We start from the raw sequence: 20666 nt of genomic DNA on the forward strand, positions 1-20666 counted from the left end.
CACACCTGTTGTTCATTTAATTGGATGTGGCTGCATCTCTTTAAAACAGAAACCCTGGCCTGGGAAAGGATAGATGCTCTGAGATATCCCCAAGGAATCTGCCTCTGAGATTAACCTAATTGGTCACTGTGCTGAGTCTAACAGAGATTATATGCAATGCTCATCCCTGGAAACACCTTAGGTAGCCTGGTGTATGGCATGGAAACTGCTGCTGATACCTCACAATGGGAATGAAAGAGAAGTAAGAGGAGATGTGGACAAATTGCCACATGCGCCATAGTATGATTGTTCGAAGTCCAGTATATTTAAATGGGGCCAATAACTTAATCTTCTGAAATACCCAATTTCATAAGCACACATCATCTTGTACCTGTTGTATCTAACCAACAACTCTGCATGTTAACAGCTGAATGAGATGGGCACTGTGATCCTACTCTTTTGCCTTTGAGAGCTGGGAATGTTGCTGCAGACCTTGACCGGGGCCATGCACAGCTGCAGGAAGAGGAGCACCTCCAGCTCTGGTCCTTCTTCCTGCACAAAACGGCAGCAGATCTTGATCCTGAAAGCTAGATTTTTGTTGACAAAATACCATCATGTACCACACTCTTCTTGGCAGTATTAACTTGTGCTGCTGTTTCTCTTCTTTAAATGGAAAGGCCAGCAGAGCTTTTATACTTCTACAATACCTGTGAGGATGGGCTAATCAGACTGATTTTTTTCAGATTTTAAGTTAAGCCTACCTTTTGTAATTTTTCTTCAAAGACAGACTTTTTGCGTGAGATGATACCTGTAGTTTCACACTGGATTAAATTACAGCCTAACTCTGTTTTCAGAGTAGTGAATGTAGCTCACTCTACGAGGCTGTGTTCTCTGCTATGAATCACCATCACACCATGATTCAAGCAGTGTCAGTTCTGGACACAGATACCCAACAGGGATTTCCAACCCACCAGGTGAAATCTGCTGATAAATATCTGGCCAAAGGGGATTCCTTTGCCCTTCTGTATAAGGGATGGGCTAATGCTGGGTGCTTGGAGGAGGGTGCTGAAAAACATCACATTGCTTTTATACTGATCTGGGATTCAACCCAGACTCATGGCTCAGGTCACCTTCTTGACTGCTGTAATGTCTGAGCTGTGCCAGTGCTGATTCAGGAACTTGTCATCAGCTCTCTGATGGCTTCTAATCTCTTGCATTGCATGCAGTTTATGCACCTACTACAGTACTTTGAACAAATGCTTGAAGTTTGTCTATTTTGACTTGCCTGTATGAGTTCTTCCAATGAAAGGCATTAGCTCTCCTGGCAAGCCTTTTCTTCCATTTACCCTCTGATCACTGCTGCTCCGGTAACAGCCTCTGCTTGCATCTGTGTACTACTTTGCATTCAGATTTGAGTAGTCTACCTACTACTGAAACAGTCCTGCTAGCCATTTTTTATTCTGACTCCCAGGCTTGTTGTCCATCAGTTGAAATTATTCAATATGTATAGAAATGAAATAGCTGCCTCAAGCTGGCTCTTAGAGAGTCTAGGATAGGCATGTGTTTGTGGGCCTTTAGAAAGCTGCCAAGTTTATGTTAAAAAACTGAAAGCCCAGAAAGTTTGAGTCATTCTGTAGCACATCTGGAAATCCTGTTTTGCCTTTGCTTATGCTCACACCCCTTACATCATTAGAAAATGTTGTGCAGGGACAGATGCAACTGACCACTATGAGAAAACTGAATCTGCACATTCCTGGACTTTCTGGCTTGCCATTGGAGTTTGTGGTAGGATTTTGAACAATTTGTTATGCTTCACTTAACATCAGGAAAGCCATTCTGTATTTCTCTTGAGTCTCTATGTCCTACCTTTCTGCAGTTGCAAAGGGTGCATGCTTGTAGCATTTAGGAACTGCTTAAAGACTAGAAATTCCGGAGAGTACAGCCAAAGGAGGCACCCAGCCAGGCCTTTGCTGTTTAATGCTTAATAGTGGTCTGACACTCTTGAATGTGTCATTTTCTTTTGCTTGGATCTTTTGATGAATGTTGTGTTAGCATCTTGCAATGTAATGTGAGGAGGAGCAGAGCAGAATGCTTTATCTCTTCTGGGACGATACTCTGGAGCTGGGGGTTTGCTGTCCAAAGATGCTGCAAGATTCTGGTGATACTGGGCTCTGTTAAGCACAGGTTTCCAGTTGCATCTGGGTCTAGAAAGGAGAAGCATATGTTCAAGCAGCATGAAAGCTTGAACTTAGTTCACTGTGCCCTTCATGAAAGTCAATGGTGTTTCAGAGTCTATGAGGAAAAGGCATGAGGAAAGGTGGGGGGCTATGGACTTCTTTGGCTTGTGTTGTGATAGAGTGAGTACAACAGTTTTGCAACTTGCTCTGTCTTCGTTGCTTATCTAGGCTAAGGTAGAGAGTGAGAGTAGGCCAGCCCAGATTGGAGAAACACACATGAGCATGGCCAGGCCACAGCTTGAGAAGAGAATTATGTTGACTGGAGAGGAAGGGCCTTTTGCTGATTGTGTCTATTCGATTTCCCACATTAATGTCTGTCTTTGGATCATTAACAACATTAGTGCATGTAATGTTTCCCACTTCCAGCCAGCCTCACTCTGATCTCTTCTTACTTTAGCCTTTGCCAGGTATGCTGCCCTTGCTTTCAACACTGAGAGATTTGGGAGAGTACTGTGGGCATGAGTGGGAAAAGGACACATAAAGCTTTGTCTCATCAATGTAGTGGCTGGCATTGCTGCCTGTATACTTTATCATATTCCCTGGAGATTTTGCATAGATATTAAATAGAAATGGTTGAAGAATTGAGCCCGTGGCATTCTTCATGTCATGGCTCATGGAGAGAAGGAGGAGACGCCTGTCAGGGGCCTCCTGGGACCTGCTGGAAAGGAGTGAGTTTAGCCAGCTCAGTGCAGTTCTCTCAACACTTGCCAAGACATAGAGTTGGCCAAGCTGGTCTGCAGTGTCGCAGGCAGCTGATAGCTCAGGTAGCACCTGCATGGTTTCTCAGTTTCTGTTCAACTTTGTGAGAAGGCCTGAGACCCCACTGATGCTTCATTTTCAGACTCGTTCATGAATGCCTCCAAAAGGAGTTTGAAAAATATTTTCTGAAGCTACAATGCGTCATTTCTTTCACACCACTTCTCAGATCTTGTCCAGTTTGAAACTGGATGGCAGTGCTGCTGAAGAACAAATTCTGATTTAAGATGTCTTTTTCAGTTGTCCTCAGTGTTCCTCATAGTGTCAAATTATCTAAAATATAAGATTAGAGTCTAAACATACAGTAAACAAAAACTCCATGGGTCTTAAGGAAAACAAGTTTCACATTTTTGATGAATGCTGGGGACCATTGCAAACAAAAGGAAAAGTCTGTTACTTTCTGTTATATGACTAGTCATTTCTTTCTGTGCTATCAGCTTTTTACTTGCCTAGTCATGTAGTGAGGAGGTTTTAGAGGGAAATGACTAGAAAGAGGCCTGGTCTCAGGAACTGGAGAAAATATGGATTCAAATTCAGAGGATCTGGTGGAAATTTAAGAGCTGCATCTAAGGAGAACTGGTTCTTTGTTGTATAAGTTTTCCCGGACTGATGTGGACCTGTAATCATGGCTGAGCTTGGCTGGTTATATGTCTTCAGTGAGTGCTCACCTTCTCTGGATCCTAACCTGAAATGTGTTAGGCATTGCAGAAGGGCTTGTGCTAGATTCTGCCAATTTTGTAGCTTTTGTAAAAGGTGCAGTGCACTCAAATATCTGTGAGTTTGCAGGATGGGCTGGGAAGTAGTGGTGGAGAGCTGCTCCACTTCTTTCAGGGGCCCATCAGGATCCCTTGTCAGCACAGAAATGAACATCATAAACTAGGCAGGTTTTTTTTTTTTTTCTTTTTTCATTTTTTGCATGCTTAGACAGAGGAGTCATGGCACTAGGTACTGTATAGAAAAGTAGTAAGTTGGAGTCTGCTCAGAAATCTTCTCTGGTTAGAGCAGGCAGGCAAGGTTAAGAGAAAGAAAGAGTTGTTCCTCACTGACCTCACTATTACCTGACCTGATTCCACGATAGAAAACTTCAGTTTCTTCACACTTAAAAGGACAGTGACCTCAGAAAGTCACAGGTCCAATCTTCCATGCTGGTGCTTACTGTCATGCCAATGACTACCTGCAAGGCTGCAAAGATTTCCACCAGCCTCACATCACTGTCCCAGCACCTACAGGGCTGGTGGTGCTTTCAGAGTGCTCATCTCCCCATTCACACTGAGCTTCCACTGCTCTGAGCCTGCTGTTTAGTTTCAGTCCTACCTTTTTTCACCAATAAAGAGCCCCTAACTCTTACTAAATATTTACTCCTCCTATGCAGCTTTGCAGAGGTTTGTAAAACCATAGGTTGTCTTTTCCAAGTCAGGGAGCTTTTATTAGTCAGCCAGAATGGGGTTATTTTAGTGTCTGTGGGCTGGAATGTAAGTCCAAAGCTTGCGTGTATGCCAGCAGTGTCGCTGGCACGCCTGTTCCAAACATCTGGGATTTCACCTGTGGCTCTTCACTGAAGTGCTCTTTGCTTTTTGCAGTGTGCTGACAACTGTAATCTGTATTTCCAGTTGTGCTGCCTTCAGTACGATTTGCCTTCCTTTACCAGCAGTTGTTCGTGTCTCCTCCTTGGGTTTTTTCCCCCAGCATCTTTGAAATCTGCACATATGCTGATGATTTTGTGTCATTAATATCAATCTAGACAAGTCTTTGTGACCTTTCACTTCCATGTCCAAAGGGAAGAATTGACCCCTGCAGTCAGTCACAGCACAGCACTGACTCATACATACTTTTCATAAAAATAATGAAGAAATTCCCCATAGTTTTTACCCATAATTTTTCAGGAGATGAAGTGTAAGTCTGCCATAGCAACACAGTTTGAGAAAACTATGAAGCATGTAGCATCAGATAGTTAATCTTTTTCTGACATACGATACACTTTTTACTATTAATGTTGTCCATTCTTTTTTTTCTCCTCTTGTACCTCACTTGCTCTAACTCAACTGATCTGTTTGAGTTTCATTTGAGCTTGTGTGCTCTCAGTCTTATTCCCACCCTTGTCTGTTCTCCAGCTCCATTGTAAACCTACTAGGAGGGGACTGGGATTTGTCCCACCTCTCTGATTCCACAGTGATGAACACAATAGGACCGTACTTTTTTTGCCCTGATTCTAATAGTATTTTCTGTATTGCTTGCATAAGATAAAATATGTTCTGTTTAGATATGTAGCACTGAAAACAAAGAAAGTTCCTTAAAAAAAACTAACTGAAATTTGGAATAAGTCAGAATCCCTCCAGTAAATACTAATGGTAAAACAAAACAACCAGCCACACAAAAGTAATTGCAGGGAAGCTGTTTACCACTGAGATATGAGTGTCATAAGGAAATACTGTTTCTTTACTTTCCTATATTTGATTATTTGTCACTTTAAAAAAAAATTTATAATTGAAGTCAGAGCAATTCCTTAAGGTCTCAGTGTCTGAATAACTTTCCAGTGAATACTTAGGGGACTGCATTTTTTTGATCATGCTTGCTGTAATGGAGCCAAGGCAAGCTTTTTTAAAGTATGGAGGTGACTAAATGCTTCTCCTAAATGATTTTTTTTCTGTAAGGCATAAAATACATATTTAAAATCTTTAAAATAAATGTAATGAAACAACTAGACTACAAGATTTTGCCAAGAATGATTTTGACCTAATAGCTTAGTTGCTTCTTTGTCATGAGGATCTCAAAATGTCTTTTCTCCCTCTTAAAAAAATCTGAAATTTAATCTTACACTGTACTTGATAGTGTGATTTAAAAGCCAAATATTTAACATTCTAAGATTTATAGTTATTTTCAGTCTTAAAAGAAGGCAGAAACTGAAATAATCTCCCGTCAGATCCTATATCTGGGTTGCTGAGATGTACTGTTAATATGAGTGCTTTGTGGTGTGCATATTCTGATGACTGAGGTGATTTTTGGCATAAGGAAAACCTATGCAGTTATGGCAGTTTGTTGTCACACAGCTGTGCTCTTCCTTCCAGTAAACTCCATGGAGTTAGTGAGCATCCCTGGCTTAATATTGGAGGAATTTGACATAGCTCTGCACTAGCTCAAGTGTTTGTGGAAAGAGCTGTTAATCTTTGATCAACTGGAGTCTCCTTGTTACTGACTTTGATTACACAAGTGTACAACTTTAATTACAGCTTTTAATAAGCTTTCATTTCTTCCTAGCCACATTCTTTGTATAGTAGTGCAGCTTATCTCTTCCTTTCTCCCTTGTTCCCCTTCCCTTCCCCCTTGCCTTTTTATGGAAAAGGGCGTTTGAGGTCATTGCAGGGGATTCAATGTCCAGAGGGATCCTGCCATACACGCTCTGCCCACAGCTGTACCCTCCACTTGCTTGCACAGTCCAGAGAGCTCTCTCCTTCAGCTGCCCTGCAAAGATCCCTGCACCAGCATCTGCCTGGGAGTTGGTGGTCAGCAGGGGAGTACAGGGCTGAGAGGCATCACATTCGCACAGACATCCACTGCTGTACAAAACCACTGAAAAACCCTTAGAAAGTCTCTGTAGCCAAAGGATGTACTGAGTCCTGTGTGAATTTTCTGCTTGTGAGGAGCTTTCCCCTTTTCTCCCTTGGGGACACTGTGAAATGTGGTGGCTGAAGTCAGAGTGGCAAAGGGCATCAGGAAGCTGGTGGGCTCCAGCATCTACCTAAGGTACTCATTCCACATCCACAGACTTAGTGTTCTGGCTACCCTCTGGTCATTAGCAAAATGACCTGGTGAAAGCTTTGTGAGAGACTTAGACTTGTAATTGTAAATACAATTACAATGACATTAAGATATGGTTTAAAACAAGCATAAAGAAATGCTTTTTTTTAACATGAGTTGTATTTCACCTGTGGAACTCTTTGCCCCACAATGTTTTAGGTATGAAAAAGATCAGTGGGTTGAAGAGTTTGTTGGATAAGTTAATGGAAGGAAGATTCATCAAGGTCTATTAAACATAATCTTCCCATCACTGGGTGGCCTGAGACTTGCGGAGACTAAGTTTTGATCATCAGAAGTGAGAAGAGGGAGCTAAAGAGGTGCCTCCCTTGGTATTTGCTTTATCTGTGGTCTTCCTGAGCCTCTGTGTTTGGCCCCTGCCAGCGAGAGGATATGGGGCCAGTACGGCCCAGAAGAAAAGCGTTTGATTCCCATGGAAGTAGTAAGGTGCAACTGAGGAGTGCCTTAAAAGATGTGAGTCACAAAAAAGGTACAAATGGTAAAACTGAGCAGTTTGAACTGATTTAACATTCAGAGGTGTGCAAAGTTTTAAAATGCCAGTTGTGCCTACAAAAGAGGGTAGTGGGGAAAACAACTAATAGAACAGGAAAGGGAGCCCTTTCTATCTCTGTACATGCATCCCTTTGGCTCCCTTGCTGTGTGTGCTATACTCTTTTTGCACACTAATGAATATCAGAGCCAGAGCAAGTTATGCTATATATCACTCTACTCCTGTTTTCTAATGAACTTACCCCTAATGGGTAGCTTTCCTAGTTGTCTGTGTCATGACTAAATTTCACCTTGACAATAGATCAAGAATGAGGTTCAGCAGTGTGGCCCACCTACTTTGCAATGCTTCAGCACGACAGCTGCTTTGTGTCCTCAGGGTAGCTTTACTTTGATGCTTTTCACTGCTTAGAAAAATTTGAATGGAAGATTTTGGTAATCTCCAGCAGGCGGAGTTTTTAAACTTTTCTCAAGGGAAGATGAAGATTCCACAGAATTTTTGAACAAATAGTTTTTTATGAAATAAGTGACACTGTCTTTAGAAATGTTCCTCCCACTAGGTTCCAGAGGAAAGTAGCATTTGCCACTCTAGATCTTACTGGTCACTGTTGTAGCCTGATGCTCTTGGCACCTCAGGCTTCACTGTGGAAAACTCTGGAAGGCTTCTGACAAAACGTCTAGTCTGACCATTGCAGACATAGCTCTAGTTGTTAAGGGATGTGTTTTCATGCCTCAGAAGTGCACAATAAGAGGGCTACATTCTTTGATCTTATGGGCTCTCTGATGCCAAAAATGCTAGAGTGAAGTTCTTCTAAACTTGGCTGGCTTTCTGGTTGCTCAAAATATACTGCAGGAGTTGCTGTAACATGGGATTGAAATGACTGGTTTGCTGAATTGGCTGGACAAACTATGGGGGGAAGAAAAACAATAGAGTGAGTTCATCATGGTGTACATGTGCCTGACCCAGGGTCATGGGCCAGTGTGGTTGCATCATTTGCTCATTCAGTAGCCATGCTGCTATTGAAAAGATCTGTGTCTGGTTCCTGAGAGTCTGATCTTTTGGTGACACTTTCTGCATGATCTGCTTCAGCAGTGTCTCGTGTCCGCAACCTTTGCATCTATTCAGGCAAAGTTTTTCTGTTTGTCCATTTTTAAATCAACCTCATGTCCCCTTTTCCTAGTCTTGTTGGAGGGGGCAGCACAATCATTCTCACTGACTGCCCTGTCTCTTTTGGCAGACTTGGGGACCAGTTCTACAAAGAAGCAATTGAACATTGTCGCAGCTACAACTCTCGGCTGTGTGCCGAGCGAAGTGTCCGTCTTCCCTTCCTGGATTCACAAACTGGGGTAGCTCAGAACAACTGCTACATCTGGATGGAGAAGAGGCACAGGGGACCAGGTTGGTAGCGTTGTGTCTGTGTATGCATGCGCATGTATCGAGGGCTGGCCGCTGAGCCCTCATGGGGTTTAATTAATAAGAGCAAAAATCTGCTACAGGCCACACAGAAGAGAAGCTGCCTAAACCTCTGTGCCTGCAGGGGATTTTCTTTAGTAACTGCAGAGAGCTCATGCTAATTATTCTCTCTCTACCTGTAGAAGTGTGTGACATGGTAGTTTCTAAGGCCTCATCAATGTAGGTCTTTTAATGCTATCGATCCCAGTTTGTAGCAGAAGACACAATGCTCTGCTCTAAGTAGGACTGGAATTATCTTCAAGGCGGAGGTGGGAGTTTCTCAGATGAATGCTGAAAATAAGGAACTGCATTGGGAAGGATATAAAACCGAGGTAAAATATAGAAGAGTCCAGTTAATGGAATGTGCGTTGTTCCAATGGTTAGAAATATACATATATATATACACATATAAGTCCTGATTCTGTTTTGGACTTGGATATCAGTTTTGGAGCTGCAGTTCCCTTGGGTGCAGAAAGAAGTTGGTGTATTTCCTTAAGGAGCTTTGGCTAATGCCTGTTCTAAAGCTCAGTGAAGCTCAAGGGAAAAGAGCACTGGTTTTTTTGTGGACTTTGGTCAGTCTTTCCTTTGTTAGAGTAAATCCATCTGAAATCCTTGTTTGAGAGGCAAAGGACAGTCACCAGCTCAAAACCTGGAGATGTTACTCTGACAGAAGTCCTTCTGAACCACAGGGGAATTTGGCTAGGGTATATCTCAGTGTCTGAGCAACAATATGCTCAAGGAACAGATTTTTTGACAGCACCAAACTGGGTTACTACTCTTTTTTTTTTTTCTTTAATAAAGACCAGAGAATCCAGGCAGGAAGGAGGCTAGGGTACATGGTCGCTGGAAGCATGACATGTACATGTGCATAAATACCTGCCAGTTCCTGTAAACCATACTGAACTCCCCCTCCTCCCCTCAAATTCTAGATCTGAAATTACGGGAAGGTGCAGCCTGCTGTAGTCTCTTCCACTGGCCTGTTTACAGGAGATGAAGTGCAAGGAATGCACGGGATGTTTCCCCCACTCTCCTGTAGCTAAGAAAGCAATTGCTGCTTCTGAAGAGTGCTTAGCTGAGACTTAGCTGAAACTTCCCTTCTCCCTTTCCTACGATATACTGAGGGAAGGATCCTTGCGTTCCTCGTATGCCTAAAATATCCAAAGTAGATTTATTGTTATCTTGCACTACTATCAGAAAACTCTTTCTATAGTAAAATGCAGAAGACACAGGTGTTTTACAGCATTAAAAATACCCTAAGAATATTTCAGCTACCAAAACTACTGGGGTAATCTGGGACCACTGAATGTGGTTTACAAGCTGGGAGTTGTCTGACCTTCTGGACTCACCCTTCTTTTGTGGGGTTGCTTCATAACCATAGTTGAGTTTTTGCTTCAGCTGAAAATTCCCCATTCCTAAGAGATTATGCTTTGGCAAAAGTAGCTTTTTTTTTTTTTTTTTTTTTTTTTGACTAATCCATTTACCCAAGGAATTTCTGTTCTTGTAGCATCTTGTTATGAGTAAGGTGCTGCTAGTTTTATTCTTCTGAACACAGTCAGGAGGTATATATAAAAACAGGTATACATCTGCTACATTCACAAGTAATGTTTTGTCAACAGCAACTTCTACAAAGATAGTTAGAAAGTCTTGTCTGTGTCTCATTGATGTCTGTTCACTTGCAGAAGAAACCATTATAAAAGTGTTACAGCATCACACCAGGAACCAAGAAGTCTTAATGCTTTGCCTGTCTCAGACACAAGTTCTGTGGACTACCTTGAGCAAATTCGCTCTGCAAGTCTTTCTTTCTTCACTTCTGACAGTGAACTGTTTGGCAGCTTGCCCTTCAAAAAAGGACCAGTGACATTTCTCCTGCAGGTCTGCAGTGGAGACTAATGGTGGAACATTCTTCACAGAGAGTATCAAGTGAAAGAAGCCTCCTGTGTCTGGATTGGCCACCAAACCTTATGCTTTTGTTATTTTGAATTAGAATAATCAGTGTGAAATGAAGCAGCCCTCCTTCCCCATATTTGCTTTCCTCTTTCTTGATTTTTATTGGCCCATTTAGTGCTCCCTTGGGTACCTTTGCATAATCTATTTCTTGTAATATTATGGTGAGTCAAAGCATCCCTCTACAGTTTTAGCATGCCTGTTTTTTTGGCTCTGCCAGCCATCCTGGTATCTGTCCTGTGTGCTGTGCTCACTACCATTTACTACCCCTAACCTGAAAAACTGTATAAAGACAAATGGCAAAGCTCCAGGTTCTCTTTTCACTTATACAGGCTTGAAAAACAGAGGAGAGTCAGGACCTCAGCATATTAACCTGGATTCTTGCTGTCCTCTTTGTTAAAGGAGTCAGAAAACTCATCTCATGATAAACAGTTCAGGGTTAATTTCACACAATATCGCACATAACTCCCTCCTTTTCCCCTCCTCGCCTGGCCTTTCACACGAACTTTGAGTTATGACTCTCCTACACTAATAAGATAAACAACATAACTCACTGCAGGTTCTGCTATTTCCTCTATAAGCAAATGGTTGGAACCTTCTCTGGTTGCCCTATAAGGTACCAGAGGGAGAGACAACCCACTGAGGACTAAAGACAGTAAGACTTGTATATGCATTATTTCCATATCCACTGTAAGATCGACTGTGAAGGGGCTAGATTCAAAGTATTCAGGACTGACCCTTTCCTTGTTGCCTCTCCTTTGTGTAAGATCTACACTTTATGTGAGGCAGCACAGTGACAGAGGGGGAAAAGGGTAGAGAAGTGAAGGTAGCATTGATGGGTTTGGATCAAGGTAAGGTCTGGTACATGTATTAAGTTAATTGGATGGCAGTGTATTAATGAACAGGGGTATTGTGAGTAGAACAGAGAGCTTACCTCGAGGGATGCAGAGGTGGTTGTTGGACCATCCATCTCTTATTGATCTACCTGCCACCTGGAGGTCCTCTAGGAAAGAGGCTTTCTGACCTCTCTCCTTTCAAGGATACCTGCTTTATTTCTAGTTGGACTTTCAGCATGTGCAGTTGGCTTTCACTGTCCTGGCTCAGTCCAGAACTGCTGTTTCACATAAGAGTGCTCAACAGTTGAACCTACATTAACAGATACTCCCCCAAAACTTCAGTACATCTTTGCTCCTTTCTGTCTGGGACATAAGCTGTGGTGCTTATTTCTTTCAAATGACTCCTCTGTGGCAACTCGTGCAATGGAGGGCTGATTCTCTGTCCTATTGCTTTGGTCTAACAACCACCATTTCAATGTTGTGTGCAAGTTCTTAAACAGGATCTGCTATGAAAGGGTGAAGCTTCTTGCCTCCACCTCTTTAATTACTCAATCAGAGCCAGGCACAATCCACCTCATCATTAAGGCAATTGTCTGCAGTGGTTAATGTTTGCAAAGTGTTATGAAGAGGAGTGTCCAAACACTATAGAAGTGCTAGTTATTCACATTTTTATTCCCACCAGTCCTAAGCAACCTGTTCTGAAATGTGTCCTTGGAGTAGGCATAATGCCCAGCTTGCTGAGCATCAGTGAAAGAAGGGCATGAAAAGTCCAAGTCCAGTAGCATTCTGTGCCCTGAAACAGCCAGGATCTCTGCAAATACTCCATCACTTGGCCACAACCAGGAATTATGCTGTAGATGCTATGTTTATGCACCAAGGCCTTGGAAGTTGGTGGCAAGTGCTGGGGTCTGAACTGGCATTCCCAACAGCTGAAATATTTAAAACCAGGAGCTTAGGTTTCACTTGCAGAATTTGATTAGCACGTTCCCTTGAGGTGAATTATTTTATTTTGTCTTCCTCCCCACCCCCAAGTAACAGGATATTGGTTGTTTTCAATATTCGCATTTGGCTTGGTGAGTCATTTTTGTTCCCAAGATGATATACTCTCCTGGCTGCTTCAGAAGGGATGAGAGAACTCTTGGGCCATCCTAATGCCCTTGAGCTGTTCTGCTTTACTGGCATCCCCTAGATGCTGTCTGGCTGTTCATTGTTGGTACATTTTCAGATATGGTAACATCACTCCTGTCCTCTCTTTATGTGGTCTTATTTGTTTTCTGAGGAGAATGAGTCTGGAATTGCAGTCACACTGTAGCTCCTTCAAGACAATGACAGGACAGAGGAGCCAAAGCAGAACTGGTGGACAGAGAGGGCAAGGGAAGCAGAGCAAAGAATTTAATTCTTATAACTTTTCTGTGTCTTTCTGGGCATTTCTGTATGTTGTGAGTATCTGGGGCAGTTGAGGATACTTTGGAGCACTTGTCAGTGTGCTTCTGTGCCCCTAGTAGTGATGCATTCATGAAGCCCTGCTGTGTTCTGAATACAAAAGAGCAAAGTATAGCTCAAACATTGGCTAAAGGGTAGCTGTCAGGAGAGCCAGGGCAGCTCAGAGGCCAGCAATGCCAAATGTGATTTAAGGGAGCATGCAATAATGTAAACATTGCTGCTGTATCTCCTCGCTCAATCAGGATATTGGCATGAGGAGCTAATAGTCAGGATGAAGAATTGGTATTCAAATATCCAGAATTTAAGCAAAAATACAGAGTCCATATAGTCAGACCTCTTGGATCTTGTTTTGCTCCCATTTGGAAGACACAAATTTCCTGAGTTGCTCTGTACATCAGGGCCTCAAGATTTGCATGTCAGAACTTCATCTTTTCTCTCTCAAGGGGCCTTCTCTGCCCGTGGAGGAGGCATCGCCCTTGTGACCCAAGAGAGTCTGAAATTCTATTTACCCTGAAGAAATAACAAATTATTTATGTGCAGCTTTGGTTTCAGTGAGCTGAGTGAAGTGTCTAAGTGAAACTTAGATTCTCTGTAGGCCTGATCCCAAGAGGTGCTGAGGAGCCTCAGGAGCACTGGATGCCTTGAGTGTGTAGTTCTGCCTCATGATTTGCAGGATTGAACCCTCCAACAAGGAGATGCTGGAAGGGCAAGAACAAAGATGCTAGAGACAGTGCTTGTGGTTTACAAACTGAAATGTGATTAATTTTTTGCCTTTAATCTTCAGGCCTGGCCCCAGGTCAGCTGTACACATACCCAGCACGTTGCTGGCGCAAAAAGAGGCGTTTGCATCCCCCTGAGGATTCAAGGCTGAAGCTGCTGGAAATTAAACCTGGTAAGTATTTGTTTGCCTTTCTCTCCTGCACTGCAGAGCAGCTGGCATACATGCAAACCTGGCATTTAGACCTTGGACTTTATCTTTGCTCCTCTCCAACCATTTCTCATTGCATCTGTTGTGTCTTACTTGATGCTGTCACAATAACAACCAAACCCTCTGCATGCAACTCATCTCTTACAGAAATGTGTACAGCTTGTATTGATGCAATGGGAGCTGAATTTACCTTCTGTAGGGGTGAATTCCGGCTTCTATTAGCAATTCATAAGGATGTAAAGGATCAATGTATTACTAATTATTTCCTCTGCACATTATTAATACAAAGTCTCACTCTGGCATCTGCTGCCTAATCTTTGTGAAAAAGACCACTGTGTGTGTGTAAGAGTACATTGATAAGATTTTTCTTAACGGGGCTGGGGAGAAGGGATGTGGCCAGATTATAAAAAGCAAATAACAGAAATTAGTGAACGTACGCCACATTTGTGTATTTGTGTAGGTCTGTATGTGTACCTTTGTCCATTATTCTTTCAGTCTTCTTGTCTTTGGTATTCTTCTCCCACAATTAAACTATGGGAAGTGATGAGTCTGGATGCTGAATGATTGACTGTAAAGCAGATGTTGAGAAGCTACAGCTGTGTCAGGTAGAGCGTAGTGTTGTGCATTCTTCCCTGCAGTTAGTAATAAAGGCTGCTGTCTCTGGGGTCAGCCATTATGAGAAAGAGGGAACACATGTACTCACAGCTGTATGTGGTTTTTAAGAGGTGACACACTGCCAGTATAAAAAGTACAGGAGAAAACCCCCAAATGTATATTAAGAATATTAAAAAAACCTGTTTGACAAAAGAAGGTGCCTGGGAACTGAGCTATGCTCAGCAATACTGATGACTTTACTTCTACACAGTATTGGTGAAGGGACAGGAAGGGGCAGCAGAGACAAATTATAAATCCATTAAAATCAGAGACAAAATTCCTGTTGATTCTGGTAGAAATAGTTTTTGAAGACTCCCTACCTTCAATATAAGAGACATCAGTGGACAGTTGGACAAGTGGAAGAAATCCCCATAACCACTCAGCTGGGGTTCAAACCAAGGGCAAAATCTTGCTTGGCAAATAGAACTAGACCTCACAGCAGAGCCGCTTGGAAAGAACTGATGAAATCAGTCATCTACATTGATGAAAATGAGACTGGACTCTAGGAAAAGGATGATGTTGGCTCATAGAAGTGCCTACCTCAGACTTTGTGATGATGCCAGCACTGCTGCAGCTTGATAATTTTATAAGGTAAAGCAGTAGGGTAGATTTTCACTCTTTTTTGTTTGCATTACATTTCTTTGCTGTATTCACTGAATGCCAAATTAGTGCATCCTACATGCCACAGGGCATGAAAGGCAATTACCACAAAGTTATCAGATAAAGAGACCTCAGCATGTCTGTCTCTGTGTTGTTTTCCCTGCTATAAACATCTCCTCTGCATCTCAGGAGTGCTACTTTTGTTGCTTTGCCCGTGGCAACCAAATAAGGCGAGTTATATTGCTCTGCCATTTAAATCTATTTTCCAACCAATTTCTATTTAGTGAGTAACTTTCCTTATCAGTAACACCACAAAATAATTTCACTCCATCTGTGCATACCCAGAATAGACTCACTAGCCAGAAGTGGGATTTTCCCCTTCTCCGATTTGAAAGTATAAAACCTGTGGAAAACATTTGATCTCCATTTAAGGGTAGCTTTTGAAAATTTGGGAGAAAGATAGTGTAATTTATTTTCAACATGGACAGCAGAAATACTGTACATTTTGGAGGGGAACACTGTGGTAAAACCTAATGCTGAACCTAGGAAGCTACCTAATGCTGACCTCTTTAGTCCTTGGTTAAATATCAAATGACTGTGTGGGGCAAAGATGTGGAAATCTAAGATCCCTTAAAATGCACAGAGGAGACAACTGTAGGACATGTAAAATACATTTGAAAGAAATCTAATCTAAATGTTGCATAGTTTCACTCCCCTAGGGCTTGGGCATCCTAGTCGTGAGTTAGAGCTGTTCTCAGCAGCTAGAGAGTGCTTGTGCTCATTTAATATGCAAATAGCTGATTTTTATATAGGAGGCTGTGAAATTGTTTATGTATTTTATATATATTTATAATTGTTACATAACATATGCAGGCAGTGCAATTCTACAATGTCAAATTTGGGCTAAACCTTAGTCGTATTGTGTGTTACATTTGTTGGCTGTGTAGAAATGCTTCTCTTAAGGCAGCCACTGTAACAAACATTTAAAGGGATCTTAACTCCAAAAGTTGCCAATACAGCAGTCAATGGGGTTGGCAGCAGGGGTGTGAATATTTGCTTGGACTGCATCTGAGCTTTTGGAGTGGCTTGTTATAGCAATAAGTTGTGTCCAAAAGTTCAAGACATCTACATAATTCAGGAAATACACAGGATTTTTGTTTTGGTAAGTCATAGCTAGTCATGAGCTGATCAGTAAATAGAATCAAACTATTGTCTTGGTAGCAGTTTAAGGCTACAATAAATCATTTAGTAATACTATAGCATTTATAGTTATAACCTACTTTTGCAGGTTTAAGTAGTGCATGACAACAGTCAGTGAGTGAGAGTTTCACATTTGGTAATACCAAAACCTAATGAAGAAAATAATTATGCTCCAACAGCCTGCTGTTTTTTTGTAAAATGCAAGGTTCACTATAATGTTTTTCCTGGGATCAGTTGATGCCTGCTTCTTAATAGAACATGGTGCTTTTGTTGTCCTTATCTGTTGCTTATATTTGGTTTCAAATGGAAGTGTTTGGTTTTAAGACTAGTTACAGCCAAAGTTGTAAAGATGTGAACACTGGAATAGATGTTGCTGATGCAGCCTTTAGATGTCTATTTTCATCTGCCACTCTACTCAGAGTTACGTCAAAGGATTGCCCTAGTAAAGTGGTTTGATCAAGAGTGTAGCAATGCTCATGTTAGTGCTATTTCTAAGCACCCTCCGTCCCATCCAGTGGCATATGCAACAGATACGTGGGAGAAATAAAGTATTGCCAAAACTTACTTATGATAATAACTTCAGTGACAATACAGTTAAAATTACAACCAGATCTTCATGAATTTCACTAAGTATGCCTGACACTTTCACATGGCCTGGTCTTCATCTTTCAGTGTTATATTCATATCCTCAGAACCAAGCATTATGGCTTAAGTGTAGCCAAGGGCTTATCGTTGTAATGGATAGGAGCTGTTACATGAGCCATTATAGCATACCAGTCAATACTCCTATGAATACTGGTACAGATTTGAAACATATTCCAGGTCATGGGCAATATATTGACATGTTGCTAATACTGTGATTCCCTAGGTACAGAGTTCTAAAGTCATTAGGTGTTGATACTCTCATAATATTCATGCAAACAGACTTCTGTTCAACCGAGTATGGGCAAACCTGATTCTCTGCAGAACTGAGCAGTGATATTTGCACAGCACTTCAGCACAGAGCAGTGGGAAGGCCGTAAGCAGCTCATGCCTCCACATTCACTCAGCTGGCTGTTCCCCTGCCCAGTAAAAGAGCAAGAGCAGAGCTGGGCTCTTGTGCGTGGGAAGTCTGTGAGTCTGGGAATGGGGGAGAGAGAGGGTTGGGCTGGATAGCCTGTTCTTCCAGTGGAATGGAAGAAGGAGGAGAATTTTTAACTCTACCACCACTGTGAACTGCAGGTACTGCAAAGGCAAGCAGTAGGGTTCTGGCCCTCAGTAATATCTCAGCAGTTGCAAAGAGGAGGGTTAGAAATGGAACACTGATCTCTGATTAGGCCCAAGGCCCCTTGAAATCTTAATTGATCCTTGTCCTATATACTTAGTGGTTTTTTGGTGCTGGGTGGTATTATGATTCTGTGTTGGGTCAGCTATCAAAATTGTGGAAGTGGTATTACCTACAGTAAGCCCTGCTGACAGTCAGGTATTACCCAAGCTTTGCAGCTATGCAGATGAGAATAGATAGGATGAGTATGCCCAAAAACTCTGGTGGAATTTAAATTGGTAGTGTCCTACTTCAGTTTTACAAGGTGGCTAAATATAGGTACGTACATACGTGCACACAGGGCTTTTATTTCACATGCTCTGTGAGTGTAAGGAATATGACTGGAAAGCTCTTGTCTCAGTTTACTGCTGTCCTTTGGTTTTGGGCTGAGAGCCAACAGTGAGGTTTCATAGCGGGCAGCCTTCCCACCCACTTGAAGGGTGTTGAGTAGAGTTTGTCTGTGCTACTGCTGTGCTGAGAATGAGCTGGTGTCCTGCACTAGTGTCTATCTTGTTACTTGTGTCTGGGCAGTCTAGTGGTCAGCGGAGCTACTGAAATGTATTTTTTTATTGGCTGTTGAAGGGTAAAAGTAAACAAAAGTATTTTTCATTTGCTATTATGAACCATGGTAGAATTGTTTGAGGCAAGTACTGATAAAAGATTTTTAGATCCAGTTGAACAATGCCTGATCTGTTTTTAATCTGGCATATGGGGTGTACCTAGGTGAGTGTGCTTGTGGATGAATGAACAGAATCCTTACAGATAAGCTATTATCTCTTTAAACCATCTCAATTTACCTTGTAGAGACTGTGACTGATTGTACAAGGTACTCTGTGTCTACTGGGAAGTGAAGAGTGCCCCCAACTCTTGTGGAAGATGCTCAGCATGTCTGTGGAGGTCTGTGCTCTTTAAGATGGGGCACTTCACCAAGAGAAAGTTAAGATAACACTAAAAAGCAAAGAACAGAATTTGCAGTAGTATCAGTTATATGATAGCATCTAGAGACTCAAGCAGCATGTTAGATCATCATCCCAAGGATTGTTGTGAAGTTTTCTTATGCTCTCTGCTATAGTCATATACTATAGCAGATCTTACCGTCCAGATATACAAAATATAGTGAAGGAAGTACTTTGATTCCGAAATGGAGAAATGAGCAACAAAGATAATAAACAGTTATACTGTTTATTATGTATGTCTATGACAGTTATACTGGAGGTTTGTGGTACAGCTGGAAATTGAACTCAAGAACATAGAAAGACCTCAGTTCTCCTGTGTCTCATATTATTTTTATTTCCCATGTTGCTCAGTGTAATTCAAAGATATTAGAGCCTAAAACTAATCCAAAACACTTAATTTTATGAGAATTTACTTTTATAATTTTTTCTCAGGCCAATTAATATTGAGTAGTTTCACTTTCGATTTCAGCACTTTCTACACAATCACAGGTTAGTTCTTGTACTGTGCTACAAGACAGCAGTGTTGTTTTGCTATGAACACTGTAAGGAGAGGCATATCTTTTCTTAACAAAAAGTTTTCCTGATCTTTGATATATATTGAAACTTCTTTGTAATTAAAGGTTGCAATCATGGTATATTATCAAACCTGCCTGTGGCTCCTCTTTGAGGTCCACTAAGACCATCTTAGGATCATAACTGGTAGAACAGTTCTGGTGCCAAATAAGCGTATGTCTGTAACATGCAGATGAATGGGATACAATATTGCTGAAGGAGGCTATATGAATCTATCAGTTGTTCAGACTTCTGACAGATTTCTGCAGATGTGAATTTACCAAAGATCCTTTTTGTGTAGAGCTTATTGTATTTTTTTTAATTGTTCATGGCTTTTATTAACATTTGCAATCATGAACCCTGTGTTTGGGGCGGAGCTGACCTGACAGGAACAGGATTCTTTCACTGATGACTTGGTCTGGATTCCTGACGTAAGATGGAATTTAACAGCCTGTTTGCAACTTCTAGGAGTTTTGCTCTCGGCCCTCCAAAACCTTGAAATTAAAATGTCGTTTAAAATCTGCCTTTTATTCAATTACTTTACATTCTGGAGTACTTTGTGTTAAAAACCCCCAAATCCTCCCTCGTCTATTTATAATACGTTCTTCGGTACTTTAAAATATCACTGATCTTATGACACACACCCCCCCCCCCCACCGCGCTTATCACGGCCCCGGTGGGACGTGCCCGGTGTGTGGCCGTGCTGGGGCTGGAAGCGGCTCTGCCGGAGCCGCGGCTCCCGCTCGGCTGCAGTGTCGCGGCGGGGCCAGCAGAGGGCGCGGCGGGCAGGGGAGCCCCGGCGCGGGAGGGCGCGGGGCTGCGGGGGCGAGCGGCCGGGATGCTCCATGGGACGGCTTCCCAGAGCTTCTTCCGCGGCGGGAGCAGTCTGTTCTTGAGTTATTGTTTGTTAGGAACAGGATTTGGTTTGGGTGGGTGCTGCCAAAGCGCCAGCCCAGCCGTGTGTTTGGGTCAAGCATCAGGCAAACCTTGGGTCAAAGGTCAAGTAACTCGGCATTGCAGAGTGCAGCTGATGACAACCTCCCCACCTGAAGAAGCTGCGTGATCTACGTCAAAGAATTTTACTGAGTATTTCCACGTGGATCCTATCGTTTCTGGTTGAGCATAGAGTAGATCTCATTGTCACCCATCCTCATCCATCTTTATATTTGCCACCTCATGCAGAACAAAACAAAAAAACCTTTAACTTTTTGTGACGGGGAGAGTGAATGGTTTTCAGTTCCCCTTCAATGTGTTACTGAGCACATCTGCACGCTGGCCATGCAGAGTCCTGAGACTGGTCTATCATGTAGCTAGGTATGTCACATTTCCATAGCACTTGGAAATAAAATTAAGCTTTACAGTGTGAATCCAAATCAGGGAGCAGGGATGCCAGAAGGTGTTGGGTTTTTTTCTTTGCTGTTTTCTTATACCAAAATAAATACTAATTTCTGCTGGGCCTTTTCTTTTGGGCTTTCAGCCTAAATTTAAGTAGGTGTTTATTCATCAGCTAAGCCTGCAGCTTACAG

The 20666-nt window shown here is 42.1% G+C and overlaps 1 protein-coding gene across 10 annotated transcripts in view; it reads left to right on the forward strand.

Moving 5' to 3' along the window:
* DPF3 (double PHD fingers 3) overlaps positions 1-20666 on the forward strand; it is a 168541-nt gene that overhangs the window by 61109 nt on the left and 86766 nt on the right. For all 10 annotated transcript variants that reach the window (XR_010431296.1, XR_010431298.1, XR_010431297.1 and 7 more), the window contains exons 2-3: positions 8510-8670; positions 13732-13839. Coding sequence is in view for 7 of the 10 variants with exons in the window: in XM_064658232.1 (XP_064514302.1) it covers positions 8510-8670; positions 13732-13839 (269 nt within the window). In the remaining 3 variants the exon portion in view is untranslated. The remainder of the gene's footprint in view (positions 1-8509; positions 8671-13731; positions 13840-20666) is intronic.

The sequence above is a fragment of the Pseudopipra pipra genome, chromosome 6 (assembly GCF_036250125.1).
Source record: "Pseudopipra pipra isolate bDixPip1 chromosome 6, bDixPip1.hap1, whole genome shotgun sequence".
NCBI lineage: Eukaryota > Metazoa > Chordata > Aves > Passeriformes > Pipridae > Pseudopipra > Pseudopipra pipra.